This window comes from Gopherus evgoodei, chromosome 2, assembly GCF_007399415.2.
Source record: "Gopherus evgoodei ecotype Sinaloan lineage chromosome 2, rGopEvg1_v1.p, whole genome shotgun sequence".
NCBI lineage: Eukaryota > Metazoa > Chordata > Testudines > Testudinidae > Gopherus > Gopherus evgoodei.
Window position 1 is genome coordinate 198,593,694 of NC_044323.1, and position 23,054 is coordinate 198,616,747.

Sequence of the window (23,054 nt, forward strand, 5' to 3'; positions counted from 1 at the left end):
CTGGATCTGGGAATTGCTTCTAGCACCATAGCCTGGGGCGGCTCTAGGTATTTTGCCGCCTTAAGCACGGCAGGCATGCTGCCTTCAGCGGCTTGCCTGCGGGAGGTCCCCAGTCCCGCGGATTTGGCAGCAGCCTGCCGGAGGTCCGCTGAAGCCGCGGGAACAGTGGACCCTCTGCAGGCATGCTGCCGAAGGCAACCTGCCTGCCGCACTCGTGGTGACCGGAAGAGCGCCCCCCCCGGCTTGCCGCCCCAGGAACCCGCTTGGCATGCTGGTGCCTGGAGCCGCCCCTGACCATAACAAGTAAACACAGCTGGGAAACTTGCAGGAAAAAGAAGACTGGGTAGAGACCACTTCCCAACGTTAATTACATATTAAGGAAAAGGGAACACTGAAGACAAGGATAATATCTCCACTTAGAATCTTAAAAAAAAAAGGTAAATGGAAAACTCTTTAGAAACGAAAGTGAGGAATATGTGATTGAGCAAAGTATTAAATGAAAATACTGAGGAATTCTGTAGTGATGTTACTAAGGGTGTTCGAAAGACAACCAGCCTAGCTATTACTAGGATATGAACTCTACTTAAAGATAGGAAAAGAGTTTCATGGTGGAACAAGGAATGTAAAATGATAATTAGGAAAAGGAATAAGGCATACATAAAAGCACAAAAATCCCTAAATAATGAGGATTTAATCAAATCTTTAAAAAAAGCAAGGCAGGTGCACAAAGGGCTATCTAGAGGGCAAAAAGAGAAAGCTGGGAAACAGACTGCAGGAAATAAATAAATAAATAAATAAATAAATACCAATGCAACAGAGGTATATAAGCAGATTAGGAAAATGAATGGAATAAAGAGTAAGAGCCACAATTGCAGGGCATGGAGAAATAAGCTCCAATAAAGAAAATGTAAATTCTGGACATGTTTCAAAAATAAAGATGAGGATCAGAGGACAAATTAGTGAGAGGAAAATAAGATTCTTTAAGGATAATTGTGAGAGGCTGAAAAGATGGAAGGAGAATGTGGATATTATTTTAAATGAAAACTTTGGTAGGAGGGAACTACAAACAATGGTATTAAGCAACAAAAGCATCGTACCAGGCAAGGACATAATAAGCTTTGAAATGCTTAAACACTTAAGTGAAGGAAGCTTGAGATGCTACTAAAATTATATAACAACATATTGCAAAAAGGTGAAATATCTAAGGACTGGAAACACGCAATTATTGTTCCAGTGAGACAGTCAGGTAAGTTGTGCTCAAGACTTGACACAAAGACCCATTGCCCTCAAAAAATGGTAATGGAAAGATTAGTGGTACAACACCCAGAGAGAAGTAAATTCATAGATGGAATGCAAAGTGGGTTCAGAAAGGTAGGAGTGAGATGACCACATTGTAAGGTTAGAGACAGAACCATAAAAAAACCTGAAAACCAAAATATTCACAATGACAACTTTCCTGGACATAGAGAAAGCCTATGCTGTGTTATGGAGAGAAGGATTACTTCATACTGTGGCTTCCATGGATGTTATGGGGAAAATATATAGATGGATAATGGACTTCTTAAACAAAAGACCTACACAAGTCTGAATAGGGAAAGCTTTTTCCAACCTATATTCACTTGCAAATGGAATTCCACAGGAGAATGGTAGCCCAACCCTCTTTAACATCATGATAAATTATCTCCCTAAGGAACTGATTACAGGAATAGGGATCATGTTATTTGCTGACAACTGTGTCATATGTGAGGCTATGTTTTAGTCATGGGTATTTTTAGTAAACGTCATGGACAGGGCAGTAAACAAAAATTCACAGCCCATGACCTGTCTATGACTTTTACTATTTACCCCTGATTAAAACTTTGGGGGTGACAGGCTTGGAGGGGCAGCCCTGGGGTGCTGCAGGTGGTGGCCCAGAGGGTGCTGTGGGTGCTCAGGGGAGCTGCATCTGGGGGAGCGCTGTGGGTGTTCAGGGGGAGGGGCATCACAGCCAGGGGAGGAGGGGTCGGTGAGGCTGGGGCAAGTTCCCTACCGAGCTCCTGGGAAGTGGCAACCTCCAGCTCCTAGATCCACGTGCTGCCTCTGCTCTGCTTCAAGCCCAGATTCTGCAGGTCCCATTGACTGGGAACCACGGTCAATGGGAGCTGTGGCGGTGGTGCCTGCAGGCAGAGGCAGCACATGGAGTTAGGAACTGAGGGAGGGGAGTTCCTGTGGCCCTTCTAAGGAGCCCCCAAGGTAAGCACTGCCCCGCACACCCAAAAACTTGCTGCTGGGGAAGCAGGGGTGAGGCTGGTCATATGGACCAAAAGCAGAAACCTTGAAAGAGCTGCCAAAAGAATCAATAATGCACTTAAGTGCATAACGGGGAAACAGGTGGAGCTTCCAATTTTCCTTAAGCAAAATTAAGGGAGTGAGCTTCACAAAAAGGAAAATCCAAAAAGTTGTAAATTTATAGTGATATAACAAACATCTAAATATAGTGAAAAATTAAAAAAATTCTTAGGTGTGATATTTGATAAGCTCACTTAGAGGGACCATATTAAAATATTAAAGAAAAGTGAAAATGTAGAATCAACTTACTGAAAAGTATCTCTGGAACATTCTGAGGAGCAGATAAGAAAATTGTGACAATACTATACAAAGCGTTAATTAGACCACTTACTGAGTATAGATGCCAGGTCTTTGGATCAGCAATGAAAGGAATCTGAGAAAACTAGACTATATCCAAAACACAGGCACTGCATATCATATGTGGCACCTTCATTATTATACTTCTTCATGTACTAGAGAGAGCAGGCAGTGAAATGTCTGTCACTCTTAGAATGAAACTCCTAGACTTAAACTTTTGTGACAAAGTACTACGTAATAGCAAAGATGATAACACAAAGTTAATAAATAACGATCATTGGGAATTAAGGGAAGGACAAAAAACCCTCAAAATTCCCGTATGAGTAGGCTACAGAAGTGGATAAAGGATCTTAATGAAAAGAGGATTGAAAGAGACCAAAAATACTGTATCACTGGAAAACTTTCCCCCCCGAGATAGACATGGAATTATATAGTGAAATACATAAAGAGAGAAGACTGATAAATATGCAACATATAACAAATCAATATATTGGTGACAAGCAGGGACACTATTGCCAAATGTATACAGATGGTTCCAACGAGGAAGATGCAAGGAGAGTGGGAACAGCTCTCGGAGTGCCTCACTCAGATTCAAGAAAGCAATAGTGCTAAGTGACTTTGTATCAGTCTTTACAGCTAAGATAACAGGGATTATGCTGGCACTAAATTGGACTTCAGATGTGTGGCCAGCTACTGTAGCCAACCTGTGAGACTCCTTATCAGGGCTGCAGACAATTTTACAGTGATAAGTCATCTAGCAGAAATGAAATATTACCGCTAATAACTGAACTATCACCATTGAATATAACCACAGTAATAGCATGGTTCCCGGCACATATAGTGATAGCAGTCAACAAATTGGCTGACAAATAGGCAAAAAAGTGTTATTAATCATGAACCTAGGAATTCCCTTAAGCAAACAAAAATTTAAACACCTAATCAAAAATGAACTAAGGAAGGAATGGCAAGAATTGTTGGCAAATAAAAGGAATGGAAAAAATTCTGAGACGTATGCCCTACAGTTAACAATGTTGACATAATCCAAGGCCCTGGGAGGAAGAGCGAAGTGGCTCTATTTAGAATGATAACAGGACATTGTAGATTAAACAGTAATTTATTTCTAATTAACATGCACACAAATGTGTAACATGCAATGTTCCTGAAACCATAGATCATATTCTTTTGGGATTGTAAAGACTGTACCAATGAAAGGAGCTATTTATATAGCAAACTCAGCCTTACAGTAAAAAAAAAAATTCTTGCCACATCAATCAAAAAAAAATTAGGAAAACAGGGCCCATTTGAAAAAAAAAACTCTTTCGCAATTCTCTAAGAATATGGAGAATAGTGAGAGACTCTAAGTCAGTGTTTCCTAAACTTGGGACACTACTTGCTTAGGGAAAGCCCCTGGCGGGCCGGGCTAGTTTGTTTACCTGCCGTCTCTGCAGGTCCAGCCGATTGCGGCTCCCATTGGTCATGGTTCGTTGCTCCAGGCCAACGGGGGCTGTGGGAAGAGACATGGGCTGAGGCATGTACTGGCTGCTGCTTCCAGAAGCTCCCATTGGCCTGGAGCAGCGAATCACAGCCAGTGGGAGCTGCGATCAGCCAGATCTGCGGACGCAGCAGGTACACATACAGGCTCAGCCTGCCAAGGGCTTTCCCTAAACAAGCGGCATCCCAAATTTGGGAAACACCACTCTAAGTCATGGAAAAGATACTAAGTACAATGCATGGCAGTCATAGACTCGGGAAGTGAGTCTGCTATGCCACAAATCTGAAGAAGAAGAAGAAGGAGAAGAAGAAGAAGAAAAGGGCTTTGGGGGATGTCACAGATCTCACCCCTACTCTGAACTTTAGGGTACAGATGTGGGGACCTGCACGGACACTTCTAAGCTTAATTAACAGATTAGATCTGGTCTCGCTGCCACCATCCAGAATTTCTGAGTACCTGGATCACTCCCTTTCCCCCTAAAACCTTCCCCTCTCTGGGTAGCCTTGAGAGACTCCTCCACCAATTCCCTGGTCAATCCAGATCCAATTCCCTTGGATCTCAAAAACAAGGAAGAATTATTCCTTCCTCCTCCCTTTTTCCCCCCACCAGTCCCTGGTGAGTCCAGATCCAATTCCCTTGGATCTAAAAAAAACAGGGAAAAAATCAATCAGGCTCTTAAAAAGAAGGCTTTTAATTAAAGAAAAGAAAGAAAAAAAAAACCTCTGGGGAACAACATATCTGCTAATTTCACAGACAATAGATTGAAAACATAGGACGTTCCCCTGGGAAAAAATCTTAATACACACAAGAATATGCAATCTGATAATTCCTTTAATAGTACCAAGACAAGTCACAAAAGAAAATAAACATAAACCTATTTATTCCTTTCTAAAACTTACTACTCTGATAACACTGGTCTACAATTTTTGAGAAGTCGTCTGCTTCAGAGATAAAATGTGATATTTATTATGTATTTTGATGGGCTGAATTCAAATATGACAATTAAAACAACTGATTGGCTACTGTTTCTAAGATATTTAAGTTTTTATATTTTATGTCTATGTATATTGTGTAGATAGTAGAGTTTTAATCATAAATTGTAAACCTAGGTCTTTTCATGTGTTTATGGTTGCTTTACATGATAATATTTCACCTGTCCTGTTTATGTAACACTTTAAAAATCAGCAAAAGGGTTATATAAATAAAATGTATTATGAAACAAAAGGCAAAAAACTATTATGTACATAGTTTAGTCCTATTTAGTGTCTACTCAGCGCTTCTTGGCTTGTCTCTTGTATTCATTAAATGGAGCATCTCTTGTCACTGTCCAGCAATAGTCTGCAAGCATTAATGGGCTCCATTTGCTCTGATAGCCTGCCAGGAGATTCCACTGCTGTAGTCAGGATCCAACAGCTCTGCCTTACTCTTGGGTAGTTCCAAATCCCTGACAAGGTCATTCATCACCTAGTGTTATGAGGTGTGGTTCAGAGGAGGAGGATGGGAGAAAATGTGGGTCCTGTGACATTGATGGTTCAGGACCAGAAGTTTCATCCTCTTCCTCTTCCTCTTCCTCATCTGACTCAAGTGAGAATGATTCTGGTGCATCAGGAACTGGCAGTCCTTCTCTGTGGGGTACTGGGCGTATAGCTGATGGAATGTTTGGATAATGCACAGTCCACTTTTTCTTCTTTGACACACCTTTCCCAACTGGAGGCACCATGCAGAAGTAACAATTGCTAGTATGATCTGTTCGCTCTCTCCAAATCATTGGCACTGCAAAAGGCATAGATTTCCTTTTCCTGTTCAACCATTGGCCAAGATTTGTTGCACAAGTCTTGCAGCATATGTGTGGGGCCCACCTCTTGTCCTGATCTCCAATTTTGCAGCCAAAAGAAAGGTGATAGGCTTTCTTAACCAGAGTGGTTAGACTGCGCTTTTGTGATGCAAAAGTAACTTCACCACAAACATAACAGAAGTTATCTGCACTGTTGACACAAGTACGAGGCATCTCTGCTCACTTTGGCTAAACAGAAATGTGTCCCTTTGCAAAATCAAACACTGACAAAGAAAAGAGCACGACACTGTATGATTTCTAGAGCTGATATATGGCAATCTGTTCAGCAGAGTGATGTAAGCTTCGTTATGATTGCATCATCCATGACTTCTAGGAATAACATGATGCAATTCATATCATGTATGACGCAATACCAGCTTCCGATTGCATCATTCATTGTTTTGCCTCAAAAGCAAGTACTGTCCAAACCCAGTCATAGATTTATTCATAGATCCAGTCAAAGATCTATTTTAGTCATTTCTGGTTTAAATTGAGATCCCTTCCCTTTATAACTCACTTATCCTCCGCCATTCCCAAGTCAAGGGTTGTATATATTGACCAAAAGCATATCTTGAAAACTAGAGCAAATCAACAATTTTAAGCATCATTTTCGTTCTCAGTGACCCAAAATTAGTAAAGTTTGACTACATTTATTTCAGAAGCATTTTGGCTGTAGAGCAGTGTAAGAGGCTGGTTCCTTGATCTTTTTCACTCTGACTGAAACTGAAAACTGACTAAACAAAGGCAACTTGCCTCCTTCCTTTTGAAACATCTTGTTCCCCCATTGGTTCCTCTGGTCAGGTATCAGCTAGGCTAGGTGAACTTCTTAACCCTTTACATGTTTATGTTAAGTGTTTATGCCAGGGGAAGTAGTCTGCAGTTACTCCCTTGGAGAAGGGAGGTGTGTTTGGGGTTACAGAGTCTGGCAATAAACCCAAAGGAAGAATTAGTGTACATTTACTCCCAGGATGAGGGTGTTTAGGCTGGTAAATTTGAGCTGGTACCAAGAGATAGAGAAGGGAAGTAGGAAAGAGTCCATAGAAATAGCAACAGGGACTAGGAGCAAGGAGATCATGGTTGCTAGACAAAGAATCCCTGGGCTGGAACCTAGGTTCCCAGCTGCTGAGGAACTAGCATAGGACCTGGCCTTGGAGCAGAAGACTGTCTGGAATGGCATGCAGAAAGCTGAGCCAGTGGGACTTTGATACCCCTGAAGCGGAGGTCTATATAATGACCTGGCTGGAGGGCTGAGTCACAAAGAGGGAGCACTGCGAGTCCTGAAACAGATGAGTCATGGACCAGAAGCAATCTGTCTGAAGGCGAGGCATCAGACCTGAGTGGAATCAATCCCCAGACTCAGCCACAAGGAGGTGCCCAATGGTAAGTGAACCCCGTAATACACGGCCCAGCAATATAAAATGACTTGTATAATTTCATATTGTTAGTTGGAAATAGATTTAGGGGTTGAACTCAGGCCTCTTAACTGCCAGTTCCCTACTCTAACAACAATATATACTATCTCTCTTGCTTATGACTCTGAACAGGACACATTCGATGCTGTGTGAACACATACCAGAACCTGGGATTGCATCATTGTGTACATATTGTCACTTTTTCTAGGATTTTTTCCTAGTTAGAAACTAGTTTATAGTTTTCAAATACTTTTGGGGTGAGTGAAGTCTTTAAAAAAAAAAAAAAAGATTTTCCTCTCCATTTTTAAGATGTGGTAATATGATTCTTTCTAAGGCAAAGTGCTGCATTTGCTGCACCACTGCTTTATTCTAGTATAGCAGTTCTCAAGTTTCTGTGCTCCTTTACTTAATACCTCTTAGCTCATCAAACCTGACCAAAATCTTGTTTTTCCAAAAAACGAGCAGAACTAAATCACATTGCTACTAATTGTTATCTTCAGAGGCATTGACACTGAAAAACTAAGATCGTCCACTGTTCTGAAGAAGGTGGTTTGGCAAGAGAAATAAGGTTGTTAATTCTATGAAATATTATCTCCACATGATCACTTAGATCAGAACCATTGTACTCTCAGAGTGAAGGGTACAGCAAGAATCGAATGAAACATAGAGTTCATTATTCTAGAAGTATCCTTGAAAAGGGCTGTGCTTGAGTCTGAGTGCGTTAGCATTTCTCCAAATCCCGCATGATATAATGGGCAACATTTATTATGCATGGTTAGTTGAAGGGAATTTGTTTTATCCCCAGAGGTGAACTCTACACTATAATGAATGATCCTGTAATCCCCATAAGGACAATAACTACCCTGCAGATAACCAAGACCAGTAAGAAGACTAGGTTCAACATGTGTCTCCCTTCATGCATAGTTGCATTAACACTGCTGGTCCAGGTACAGCAAATCTTTAAGCTGGTGGATCCATAATGCAGATAGATAAGAACATCTCAACATACTTTTAGTATATCAGAAGGATACTAAAGACCTTTTCTGTTAGAACTATATTTTTAAGCTTCTATCTACAAGACTATCTACAACAGACAACCACTCCAGATCACTTGAGGATTATGGGATCTCACATTCTTGAACAGCTCCATCATTCCAGAGGGGACTAGAGGGTAGACACTAACCAGACTGGGCTCTTCCAAAGTATCAGTCACTAAAACAACCATGACGTGTTTTTGTTTACAATACTTGTGAACACATCTTAGCTACCAAAAATATGACACTTAGGTTACTTACACCAGACTTCAAACAAAGAAATGACACACTTTTAAACAGTTTCAGAAGCAATATGAAATTATCAAAGAAAATGTAGTCAAACTACAGTCAAACACAAAACACAAAAAGCTAGTAACAGAAGTGCCTGGTTACATTCACTTTCCCATAACTAGCAAAAATTCAGCTATGTAACATAGTCTGAAAATAGAGAACATATATGGATAAAATAAGGGTGTCAGTTCAAAAATCCCTTTTATTAAGTAACATTTAAATGAGTATTTTGCAAGCTTAGTAGTATGACTCTCAACCTGCTAATACTATCTAGTGTGATGTGCATTTTTTTTAATTTAAATAGGAATTTTCAAGGACAGTTAGCATACTGTTTCCTGAACTGATAGAAATCCAGCAATTTGTCTTTGAAAATTTGATATCTAATTTTATTTAAAACAGAGAAATTTGGCAGCTCCAGCTGAAATGTAGCTGCAGTTCGATATCTAAGAAGCTACATTTTACTGATGCCCTATTCTATAGCTATGATATCATATCTATTTGGGGAAAAAGATCATAGATTTATTGTTACATTTGTTTTCTATTATGATGATATCTCAAGAGAGATAATCTTTGTTATCAAGAAGCTGGTAAGAGTAGTTGAATATTTTTTCTTAACACTGATATATATCAAACAACTTTCACCCACACACAAGATTTGTGCATTTTAAAATATGGAGGATTTTCACTTACAAAATAGATTCATGGTGGTAATTTCATTCAAATTAATCAGATTTACTAAAACTAATGTTTTCCTCTGTAATATTAAAAACAGAATAAATCATAGCCCTACAAAACTTCCAAGATATGCAGAATACACAAAAAGTTACCTTCTGTTCACAGTTAAATACAAATATTTTCTGTGTGTGTTTGTTCAATATCATGTATTACATCAAAATAAACATCTCATGTTAAAATTAGTTTTTTCTTTTCAACATGTATCCAACTAAGAACTCAAAGATGATTTGCAGTTGGAGACTGCATGATAGTTGTCTCTTATCCTTGTATCAGTATCAATTTTTATTGTTCTCTTCTCCCCAGCGGTGATCAAAACCTCAGGGCAAAATAATTTACCAGAACATCTGCTTCATATTTTAATCACAGAGTTATGATAGACCAGTTGAATAGTTTGCATTTAATCAGGAAAGATTTTCCTACATAACAACTAAAGGAGAGTAAAAGATACCAAAATCTAAAGGAAGCCTAAGATAACAGACAAGAGAAGATCCAGGACTACAAAGTAAAATGTGTAAAATGTAGAGGATTCAATTCCAACATTGCTATAGTGCATTCCCTGCTGAGTTTATATATGTATGCTAATTTAAAAAAATATAATCTAAATAATAGCAATTGACTTAATCTAAGTGTTTGATAATCACTGTAATTTAATTTAAAAAAAACCTAAAAATTCTTGGTGTCTTGTGCACAATAGAGGCAAATAAAGTGTAAACGCTTTAACCATATGTTCCAAACCTGTCTGCTTAAAGTTACAGTGAACTCTTCTATACCAATATTTTGACACCTAAATAGAAGTGACCTGATTTTCAGAAGTACCCACAAATTACAATGAATTTTATGAGAGTTATCAGGACTCAGCAGTTTCCATTTAGGTCATAAAACATGGATGGTTTGAAACATTTAGTCCAAATGAAACTACTATATAATATGCTTGTATGATGTAATTTGGCTCAGTAGTTGGTCATTCTCTGCACAATGGGCTCTGAATGAGGGTGAGAATGGTGACTGACATTTTTTGTCAAATACAGAAAATATTGTTTCCTCTAGGGCAGGCATCTGCTACAGTCCAAAATTACTTGTTTATCAGTTTCACAGATTGTTTTGCTCTCTGTTCCCCAGTAGTAGTATTTTGTTTGCTTTTTCTGCCAACATACCTGTTTCAGGCTCTCCAGCTTGGACTGTCGCATTCTTCATATTTCCATTTCCACTGAGAGAGATCAGAGTCCAGCTTCTCTACTTCTTTTTCCAGGAAAAATGCATTCTATAAAAAATGTTTTAACAATCATCATTAAAAAAAATCTTTATAATAACAAAAGCTGATTCTGAATATCTTTTGTATTGTTTCTAACTGTCTTGCTTTGCTAGATTTGAACATAGTGTTTTGTTTTGTTTTTGTTTTTTAAATTACATGTTTGTAATACTTTTATGATGTTCAAAGGATTAGCCAAAGAGATTCACCAAAGTGAGGAGAAGGAACCAAAACAATCTAACAATGTGAAATATGCATGAAATGCTATGCTAAACCAAAGGAAACTTAGAAATTGACTTCCACCAGAATCAGTTGATCCAATATACCATGTGATGGCAAAGACCATCAGAGAAAAGGTAACAAATAGGTGCAATATCTGAACAGAATAGAGTGTAAAGCAAGGGAAAAGGCCAATTTTATCTTTCATTAGATTATCTTAATCATGAATTCCCAAGTTTTCAGTTTTCCCTGCTCCAGGCTGCTTTCCCACTCCATACAGGGATCTACTTTATTTGAGCTTTGTTTTACCTTTAACTTCATTCATCTTCCCTGAGCATTTATTGTACATTGTTTATAGCTAATTATACTTTTTCTTGGAATAGTTCTCTCTCAATTCCCTCTTTATTCTGTGTTTCCTAGTGCTAGGTCCTCAGCTGGTGTAAATCAGCCTAGCTCCACTGAAGTCAGTACAGTTCATTTTCAACCTAGAAAAAAGTCCCCAGTGCTAAAAAAAAGAAAAAATGTTGATATACCACCATTTCTAGATGGTGTGAGCACTCCTTTTCTAGCCTTCTGTCAAAATGAAAATCCTTGAGCTTTTACTTCCAGGAAGGGCATGTCCTGTTTCCACATGGGCTGGTCGGCAAGCAGCATTAAAATTTCACTGTCTATTCCCTAAGTACTCCACCAATAGAAAACTCTAAATGGAGGTTTGTATCAATACATTCCCAGCTGTTCTGACCATGCTTCTCTCTCAGCCAGAAGTTCTCTTCTTTCAGACTTTGCCAGCCTCCTACAGCTCTCACAGATTGCAGAAAGCTGTGATCTGTTTGCACTGTCCCCTAATGTCAGGGTCTAGGCAAACAGAAGTATGATTATGGGCTTTTTCATGATGGTTTGTGGTATTTCAATCAGATGAGTGCAGAATACGTTTTCTTTGGTTCCCTTACTCTGTGTACTCTGGAAGCCATAAAATAATTATATTTTAATAGAGCCCTCAGGATTGCAATTTGAACACTGTTTTTGTTTGTTTGTTTGGTTTGTTTTTTAAGATTTGTTTCTTTCTGACCTTTACATTGGATAATTTGTGATGAAATTTTCAAAGACCCTATTCACTTTGTTCAAGTACAGTCAGAGGAGTATTGGAAGGGGACATATACATAACATATGCACAATTCCATATGAATGGAAACCATAAATGTTCTAATTTAGACATTAATAACCCAAATGAAATGCTTTCAGATTTTGTTTGTATTATCTAGCCATTTCAAATATTATTTGTTCCTGAAGGAAGCTGCTAGAAATATTTTGGAAATGGGGATGAATTGATCTCAGAAGTACTACTACATCTTCATTAAGATTACATCTTTTAATACTTATTTGCCTCCATCAAGATATTTGGATATGAAGCTCTACTTACTCCTACAGCCAAGTCAATATCTACGAAAATATTAAGACTACTTAATGCATGAAGAACAATCTGATTTCATAGAGAGAGGTACTGTAGTATTTAAATAATGAACTCTCATTGCTACCTTTACCCTTTATTCAAAACAATTAAAGCATTATTTTCTACCAATATCCAGAGATCTAAAGAAATATGATTTAGAGCAGGAGAGAGCACCACAAAGGATATGTCTACACTGCAATTAGACACCCCCATGGCTCGCCTGAGCCAGTTGACTTATTCTCACAGGATTCAAGCTGGAAGGTATTTAATTGCTGTGTAGACATTTAGGCTCTGGCTGCAGCCTGGGCTCTGGGACCCTTGAGGTGAGTCATTACTCATTGTTAGAAAATGGCAATTAGACAAAGAGTATTACACATAAAGTCACTCGGATCATAATCACAACAGTGTTATGAAATCAGGTCAGCATCATAAAGCCTAGACGTATTCCATTTGATTATAAACTACATCTTAGTAGCACGAGATTTTTAAAACAGGAGGATGAAAATGTCCAAACATTTAAGATAAAGTGTTGATGTTGTTTTAGTCTTATTAGTTTTTGAAATTGTTTATTATAATAGGAGGTGCTTTGTAAAGCACAAGGGACAAAGAAGTACAGTGAAATCCTGCTATGATGTGATGTTTGGGGTCCAAAAACTTACTTTGCGCTAAATGCAGGGTCGTGGTATAGCGGGGTTTGTCAGTGGTCCCCAATGCGGTACATCGATGTGCGCCGCCTTGTGCCTAGTGCCCAGCAGAGGAAAGGAGCTGCATCCCCCTGCCTGCCGGGGACAGAGAACTCCAGGGCTGCGGGCACCGATGCTCTCTGTCCCCGGCAGATACGGGGCCGTGGCTTCTCTCCCACTTCAAGAGGAGTTGCGGCTCCCTCCCTGCCGGGGACAGAGAGCACCGGCGCCCGCAGCCTCGGAGTTCTCTGACCCTGGCAGGTGTGAGGTTGCAGCTTCTCTTCCCTGCCATGGTGTTGGGGACCATTGGTACAGTACCGTACTGTATTATGCCTTAAAGGGGAGCCAACCTGTGATCGCGCTATAAGTGATTTCGCGTTATGGAGGGGTGCGTTATTGCGAGGTTTGACTGTACTAGAAAAGCAGACAAGTGGAATAGTTTAAAAGAAAAGAAACCTCAAAGACATCTGCTAGGAATAACAATTCTATGCCATAGGAATACCTTTCACAATCTACCAAGCATTTGACAAATGGCAACTGTCATAAACAGATAGCTAAGGGTTAATGTCTCTTTCACCTGGAGCACCTGACCAGAGGACCAATCAGGAAACCGGATTTTTTCAACTTTGGGTGGAGGGAATTGTGTGTCTGAGGTCTTTGTTTTCTGGCTGCCTGCTTTCTCTGAGCTTTGGAGAAGTAGTTCTGTTTTCTAATCTTCTGTTTCTAAGTGTAAGGACAAAGAGATCAGATAGTAAGTTATATGGTTTCTTTTCTTTGGTATTTGCATGAATATAAGTGCTGGAGTGCTTTGATTTGTATTCTTTTTGAATAAGGCTGTTTATTCAATATTCTTTTAAGCAATTGACCCTGTATTCGTCATCTTAATACAGAGAGACCATTTGTATTTTTTCTTTCTTTTTTTATATAAAGCTTTCTTTTAAGACCTGTTGGAGTTTTTTCTTTACTTCAGGGAAATTGAGTCTGTACTCACCAGGGAATTGGTGGGAGGAAGAAATCAGGGGAGATCTGTGTGTGTTGAATTGGCTAGCCTGATTTGCATTCCCTCTGGGTGAAGAGGAAAGTACTTTTTGTTCCAGGACTGGGAACAGAGAGGGGGAGTCACTCTGTTTGGATTCACAGAGCTTGTGTCTGTGTATCTCTCCAGGAGCACCTGGAGGGGGGGAAGGGAAAAGGATTATTTCCCTTTGTTGTGAGACTCAAGGGATTTGGGTCTTGGGGTCCCCAGGGAAGGTTTTTCAGGGGGACCAGAGTGCCCCAAAACACTCTAATTTTTTGGGTGGTGGCAGCAAGTACCAGGTCCAAGCTGGTAGCTAAGCTTGGAGGTTTTCATGCTAACCCCCATATTTTGGACGCTAAGGTCCAGATCTGGGAATAAAGTTATGACAGCAACATTCATGTGATAAGATTGTTTTGACTAGAGCCATATTTTATGAACATTTTGTTATAAACCCATGCTGAAAGATGGATTTTTAATGAGCTTAGTTGACCAAAGTACTAAATCTAAACAGATCTTATAAACTCTAAGTGCTTTTCTTCCTTCTATATGGTGATCAAGTGCCAGGTGGCACATACACCCATTACTATAGACTGGCAGTGATGTTAAACAAAGTTGAGTGTAAGAAAACTTTTTTGCCACAACGGTTAGTGCACTGTTGTGCCGATACTGCTGCCTACCATGCTTACCAATAGTGTCTCACTGTTTCCTTGTACTTCCTTATCTATCTGTATCCATCTGTTGTCTCTTGTCTTATCCTGAGATGGTAAGCTCTTTGCATATGGAGCATCTTTTTATTCTGTGTCTGTGCCTAGCCCAATGGGGTCCTGGTCCATGACTAAGGCTTCTAAATGCTATAGTAATACAACCACTAAATAACATTGTCTCACCCCTTTTCTCAATAATTAGGTCAAGTTTTCTGCCAGGAAGCAGTAGTTTGGATATCCTTTAGAAAAGGCAATTTGATTTTTAATTTTTTTTTTAATTCAGAGAATAGTGATGTCTGAAGAAAGTAATATTACTCTCATAGGCCATCATGACCAGCAATAATAAATTACAGCTGAACAGGATGAGAAAATTGAAGCCATCATTAGCATAGTAAAGGCTACAATAATGATACCAGGCTGATTAGTAACCATGAAAAATAGCAGACAGTGAAGCACAGGACAACTAAAGAGATGAATTCACACCTTTACAATGTATAATGGGAAGCGTGATCCTGACCTTACAAGAGAAGTGAAAGTGAATTAACAAAACAGAAAGGACATTTCCCGCACTGAACAGCAAAAGGATGAAACTGTAAATTAAAGAAGGAACTTCTAATGAGGGTAAAATGCTCTATTTGGGTAGTTGTATCAAATGGACATATTGAACAGCTATGTAGATAATATAATTGGAAAGTGGAGTTTTCCTGTATACAGTGTTTGCAAATGGCATGTATGAAGTACTAATTTATTATTTGTGTTACAGTAGCACCCGTACTCAGAGGCTCCCATTGAGCCTGCTGTTCCATTGGCCTAGAAACTGTACAAAAATACATAAGAGGCAGTCCCTGCTTTGAAGAGTTTGCAATCTAAATAAATACATTTTTCTAAGAGTAGGATTGGAAGGGACCTCAGAAGGTCATCTAGTCTACTCCCCTTGCTCAAAGCAGGACCAATCCCCAGACAGATTTTTACCCCAGTTCTCTAAATGGCCCTCTCCAGGATTGAACTCACAACCCTGGATTAAGCAGGCCAATGCTCAAAACACTGAGCTATATAAAGAGTATGAGGGGAAAGTACAGGCATAGAAAAGTTAAGCGACTTACCCAAGGTTAAACTGCAGATCAAATGGCAGAGCCAAGAATAGAAACTAGGTCTCTTGATTCCCAGTTTATTTTTCTATCTCTGCTAGAGGAGTACTAAGTGCCTCATGCTAGGTTCTGAATACATACCTCAACTCCCAATGGAATCAATGGGAGTTGAGGTGCCTATCACATACAAGAGGCATTTGGCACATCATAGTGTTGGACCTAAGAAACTGCTAGAGATCACAGGGAAGGCTCTGTTGCACAATTAAGATTGTTAACTGCATGCCCAGTTGGGGACACAATGAAACTTGCAAGAATTTTAATATTTTCAGATTGCACTTACTTTAAAACTATTAGAGTCTTAAAACTATTAGCACACAATGGTTTTGTTAGGCATTTGAAAGACATGCTATTTTCTTGTGACTGCTAACATCAGCCACCCACTTACAGAGCTCTGTGGTGAGTTTAAGAGAGCAGACAGATTTATATAGCAAATACAGTCACTATAACCTTGAGAAACATTCTGTTATTATGGAAAAAATAGCTGTTTGATAGTCTTGCACGGATTGCATGCCAAAACTGATCCATAAACAAACACATCCAGAGACTCACAACATCCACAAGATAGTTGCCAAAAAAAAAAAGTAATAATGGAAAACTTTGCTCCATCATAGCCTAGTGTTGCTAATTCTTTGAACTGAAATTGTTTAATCTACTTCTGCTGTTGTTGAGGAGGGAAAATTTTCTTCTTTTTTCTTTTTCAGTTAACTTAAGTTCTTATTGGAACAACAGTTCTGGTGACTGAAGTCTTCTGACTTCATGGGCACAACACACCCTGCAAGTTTTCTTGCAAGACCCAATCAGTGTTCCTCGATCCTGTTTCTAGACATCCCCTAGGATGATCAGCTAATCCCTTATTCCCACTAATGGCTCTGATGAAGACACTTATCTCTTACCAGTTAGAATGAGATCACCAAGTCTCTTCCTTCAGAGCACCAAACAGATACCAGACATTCACTAATCTTAACCGAACATAAGAATGGTCATACTGGGCCGGACCAATGGTTCATCTAGCCCAGTATCCAGTCTTCTGACAGTGGCCAATGCTAGGTGCTTCAGAGGGAATGAGCAGAACAGGTAATCAAGTGATCCATCCCCTGTTGCCCATTCCCAGCTTCTGGCAAACAGAGGCTAGGGATACTTCAGAGCATGGTTTTGCATCCCTGCCCAGCCTGGCTAATAGCCATTGAGGGACCTATCCTCCAGGAACTTATCTATCTCTTTTTTGAATCCTGTTATAGTCTTGGACTTCAAAACATTCTCTGGCAATGAGTTCCACAGGTTGACTGTGCATTGTGTGAATAAATACATCCTTTTGTTTTAAACCTGCTGCCTATTAATTTCATTTGGTGACCCCTAGGTTCTTGTGTTACAAGAAGGAGTAAATAACACTTCCTTATTTACTTTCTCCACACTAGTCATGATTTTATAGACGTCTATCATATCCCCCCTTAATTGTCTCTTTTCCAAGTTGAAAAGTCCCAGTCTTATTAATCTCTCCTCACAGGGAAGCTGTTCCAAACCCCTACTCATTTGTTGCCCTTTTTTGAACTTTTCCAATTCCAGTGTACCTTTTTTGAGATGGATCAACCACATCTGCACACAGTATTTACATAGAGTCAATATGATATTTTCTGTCTTATTATCTATCCTTTCTTTATGATTCCCAACATTCTGTTAGCTTTTTTGACTGTCACTGCACATTGAATGGATGTTTTCAGAGGAACTATCCACAATGACTCCAAGAGCTCTTTCTTGAGTGGTAACAGCTAATTTAGAACAGAACATTTTGTATGTATAGTTGGCCTTATATTTTACAATGTGCATTACTTCGCATTTATCAACATTGAATTTCATCTGCCGTTTTATTGCCTATTCAGACTAATGTCTTGAAAGGCTCTATATTCTTTTTCTAGTCTTGTTATCCAGTTCCTAGATGGAGCTTATTTTGAGGTGTATAGATAATACTATTAATACTTTGTACCTCTGTAGCACCTTTCAACCCAAAGCCTCTGACCACTGAGCATACAGGAAGTCATTTTACACTAGCTGAAGCTTCCAAGTGTAATGCTATGAAGAATACATCCTGGTAACAACATACCAAAGACCAGGTACAGTAATACTGATATCGAATAGCAAGCAAGCATCCTTGGCCAATTACAACCTCACATTTTTACAGATAGCCATATAGAGTCTCAAGTATATGACGACACCATACTTTTGAAATATTGAGGAAATCTTCACAAAACGCAGAAATATGTGGTCAACAACATGAAACAAATATCCTTATACTAAGTTTGTTCCTAAATATTTAAATATATGCCTCTTACCAGAAATTAATGGTCATGTGACCAATTTAGAACACTGGTTTTATTTATTTAAGTAACCTGCTCTAGTAAGAATCAATTTTGCACTTACTCTCCTTCCTTCTGTAAGATTTTCTGTGACTCATCCAATTGCAAATGCAAAGCAGACATATGTATTAATTCATTCTCCGGAGGATGGACTATGTTGTCGAGCTTTTGTCTAGGCTTTTCCAGACCAATGTGAGGAGCAAAGGAGTCAGGAAGCCTCAGATTGAATCTCGTACCTTGGTTCTTTCTTAATGTGTTTTCAGTTGTCTCCAAATCCTGAGAAAAAAATAATAAGAACAAAACATCCTAAGCCAGAAAATACAAACGTATGTTAGGAACAGTCATCTCATAATGAAGTCTACAAGGACTGTCATGCTATTCAAACATGTACAGCCTCAACGAAGGAAAAATCACACATCTTGTACATAGAATGTGATCAATAATGCCCCTGACCACCATGATGATCAGTGTGGCTGGTGGCACTCTACATCCCCAAAAAAGGTGTGTCCAACCAGCGTGGTGAGAAGCCAAGGATCTGTTTCTCTCAGGCATTGAAATATTCTTCTTAACTAGTATTTTCAAAAGTTCCCACACCTGACCCTGAACAGTCTAATCCAAATCCCATTGATGTCCACTGGCTTTTTTTCTGGGGGGAGAGAAATGGTGTAGGGGAAAGGAAAAGAGTTTATTCCTAAATACATTTGTTTTGCGAAGGCAAATGATTTTGCATGAAGAATTGTGGGAACCAAATTTAATCCATAATTAAGTACATTGAAGTTCTCCCAAGAGAAATCCAGCTAACTTCAGAAATACAATAAATTGTGTTTCCTTCAATTAGTTATAAACTAATTCAGTTTCTCTCAACAAACCTCTGTACTGTTCCTGACAACTCTGTTCATCTGACATTATCAAAACTTTTTAACATGATGCATGAAAATTATATTATAAGAGATACTGTAAATTAGGTAAATGGATATTCCCAAGCAATTTTAACACACTGAAACTATAAAGCAGCTGGCACATTATCCTTCATCAGCGAAGGAGATATACTGTTAAAATATATCTGTGTCATTCCCTCCTTTAGGCCCTGTAGATCACACATTTTAGTCACTCTGACAAGACACATCTGCATAGAATTTGAGACTGAGGGTGAAGTTCCAGCCCTGTTGAAGTCAATGGAAAATCTCTAGGGCCAGAGTTTCAGCATTAGACTATGAACAGAAAATACTGTTTGGGTTTTCATTGATCTGAGTTCTATATTACAGTGATTTTGAGTTTTAAATAGGATTGCTAAATAACAAATAGCACACTGTAGTTGTCTTCTATAATAAAGACAGATGTACTGATCATAGAGTGTATGTTTAATAGTAAAGTCAAGAGAATTACTATACTTTTTATGGATGTCAAAGGAGATTAAATGCATAGATTCAAAGACCAATGTGTATACCTTGAATAATCACCCTGTCTAATTAAATTAGTTTGTTTTAAAATCAATATTGCAAATATAGTTTTAAGAGGATCCTTTGCGTAAAAATAATTAGGAATATAGTGTTTTGTATTTAATTCAGCACATTTCTTCTTAGAGTAAATGAAAAATATCTTAGTTACATGATGTTACCACTCATCAAGGTCAGCTGGATAAAAAAGTTGGATGATGATGATGATGATGATGGATAATACTACTACTACTACTACTACTACCAGGACAAATCATAAAACAACACAACAACATTTTCATTCAGCCTAGTGAACTAGCAGGAAACTCTGCCCAACACATTAGAATCCAATCACTGGCTAGTCCTTCTGAATAAGGTACAAATATAATTTTCCAATTGTTGCAAAAATCTTAGCGTTCATAATAAACTTGAGGCCAAAATTCTCTACTGGAGTAACTCCATTGAAATAAAAGGAATTACATCAGCAGAGAATTTGGCTCCATAACTAAGCCCCTTCTTTGAGTGTGCATACAGAAGAAACACACTATGAAATGTATAATAGGTCAGAATCTTTTTACAGGTTGATTCTCAAGTGCCAGTTCAATGTCTATTCAGGGTCACAGTACATACTATCATTCACCTCACAGCAGTGTCAGTGGAAATTCTGACAAAAGATGTACATGCTGAAGGCCCTGACTCATAGTCTATTCATGTCAATGTAAACTTTGAGTTGAGCGGGCTTTGAATCATGCCTACAGTCAATACAGGTTATAAGTGATGCTGTTTATGATGGGTATATAATATATATCCAGCGCTGGAATGAATACTGACAAAGGAATAGGGTACAGTTCCATTTGTTAAAACTAGTTCTTTTATTTTAAAGTAGGCAATTGTAGAGCTGGAAAAATTGCATCAAATTATTCCACTCATTAAGATTCCATGACCACCTTCTGATCCTATATTACCAAGACAACATAACTACAGTCCTCGCTCTTTAAAAATACTCCTATTCTGCAGGAAGGGGATGTTCTCCCCCCCGCCAAGGAACTCAAAGTTATTCACTAGAATAAACTGTGAAGGGCAGGAAGAATTTTGGAAGACCAGGACTAGGTAAATAGCTTCCACTCATTTTCAGTTCTACCTGTGTCCATAGACCAGTGAAGACTTTAATGACTGGACACAAGAAAACCTACATTGCTTTTTGAAGAGGGAAAAGATATATAAGTCACAGGGGAGCCCAAATTATCATCTCATGCAACTGCCCCCCCATGTAACTGTTTATATTCGAGTGATAATGCAAATTGGTCTTCTAGTTTATATATAAACAAAGCATTATATACTGAAATTTTAGGAGTGGAGACAGGCATACATGTACAGTGTTACCATGAAGCATAGAAAAGTGGACCTTATGTAGACTTGCTAAAAATGCAGATTTCAGAACATACAAATGTATAGTTCCCTTTACCTTATTCATTTCTTGTACCACAAGGATCTTGTTCTTGATCACATCTTTAACAGGTTTTTGTTCCAGACACACTAACTGGTACTCCTTTTCTGTCACACAGGGCATATCTGAGAAATTGAGTTTCTTTTTCCAAGTGACTTCAGTTTTCCACTCTTCCTTTTCAATTAGTAAGTCTTGGTTTAGCTTTTTCAGTGCATTCAGTTCCTTCATTGTGGTCTCCAGTTTGATTCTCAATTGTTTCCCTTCCTCCCGGGCTTTATTCCTTTCTGCTCTAACTTTGCTCCATTTCTCCCGCCAGTTGGCAGTGCAGTCTGACCACCAGCGCATGGTCTTCTCCATTTGGGCAGCTCTAGTCTTAACTTCTTCCAGCTCCCGAAGTCGGAGCTCTTCAGAAATCTCCCAGTCATTGTTGTTACTAATAGGCATACAAGGATGATGAGAGGAGTATGAATGGAGCCTTTGAGATGGTAAACTTGAGTTACAGAAGATACCTGTTTCTTTTCTACCTTCAGCTAGTTCATAAGACCGTCTTTGTTGGATATTGAAAACCTGTGTCTTGTCAGATAATTTATGGACAGAGTCTAGATTCATGTTTTGATTCTTAATCTAATTTCACACCTAAAACAGATAAGGAGAAGTGAATATTAGTAATAAATATAACAAACATATTGTGCGATAAATTAGAAAATCTTTAGAACCATGAGCACATCAGAAGCCAGACTGTAGATTCCACTTTACTTTTTCTGCCCAAACAGTGATGCCCTTATTAAGTTTTTTGCTCAAGCAAAATCTCAGAATTTGTCTGCGTAAGAAAAGAATAAAACAAAACTAAAGACCTTAAGACTTCATCTTATATCTCTTAAGAAAATTTACATTTGCTTAAGGAGTGACATATAGCAGTCCAAACTCCAAGAGCAGAACAGGGATTGTCTGTCTCCATTACTTTTTTGCTACAGTCATCTACAGAACACAGTATACTTCCCACATCAAACTAACTCAGCTCTGCTAGCCACTGCTTGGGGAGAGAGGAGTAAAGCCTTGATTCCACCCATTCCCCACTTCTCTAGAACCACTCTGACTCACGTGCTTGGGGAGAGGGATGACTGAAACCTACTTTCAGCCCCACACACAGAGTGGTGAATTGAACAGGCTACACAGAGCAGTTACTTATGCCCCCTTACTAACAGTATTAGCAGAAGAATGGATGCTGTAGGTAAGGATTGCCTCTTCTACAATCTAACATCTAGCTCATTTTAGTGATTTGTATATCATGGTGATTAGTTTTAAAGTTAATACATTAATTTGAAACACAACCTAAATGAAAGTCCAGTAACAAATTATTTACCAACATTTCATCTTGAAAAAATTAAAGCAATTAACAAGATATTTTAGTGTAATGCTTTGTTCTCATTTTTATGCATATGAGCCAAGAGCTTCTGCAGTTTTTTCATCACCAGTCAGATGCTCCCGGTCAGTTTCAATTGGAATTTGACTTTGCAAAACATTCATAATCTTATTTGCCATTTATTAAATGTTTCTGGATCATTGTTACAACATAAGTATATCTACGCTGCAAGTTAGGAGTGTGATTCATCACCAAGTCATCAGAAAACTACATCTTCACCATGGTATTTGTTCATTTGTTTTTTAATGGCTTTAACTCAGCTAAGCTTCATTTCTGTTGGTTGGCTGCCCCATGATCAAACCATTTTATCATGAAATACTTTTAAATCCTGTTAAACACACTTAAAGAAATATAGTTTCAAGTATAGTTACAAGTAAAAATGGGGACAAATGGTGGTGGAAGGGTAGGTCACAAATCACTAGGCTTTCTAGCAGTCTCTCCAGTTCCCTTGATCCTGCAACATCTGCAGCTTCCATAGATTTCAGTTGCAAGTCTTGATTTGT

General features: G+C 38.7%; 1 protein-coding gene across 1 annotated transcript in view; it reads right to left on the minus strand.

The window, feature by feature from the left end:
• Positions 1 to 21,756, minus strand: part of CCDC102B (coiled-coil domain containing 102B) — a 354,221-nt gene extending 332,465 nt beyond the window's left edge. Inside the window, 4 exon segments of the mRNA XM_030552669.1 lie at positions 10,578 to 10,612; positions 10,615 to 10,684; positions 18,306 to 18,521; positions 21,147 to 21,756. Coding sequence (XP_030408529.1) covers positions 10,578 to 10,612; positions 10,615 to 10,684; positions 18,306 to 18,521; positions 21,147 to 21,737 — 912 coding nt within the window. The 5' untranslated portion in view covers positions 21,738 to 21,756.
• Between the last annotated feature and the right edge of the window lie 1,298 nt (positions 21,757 to 23,054).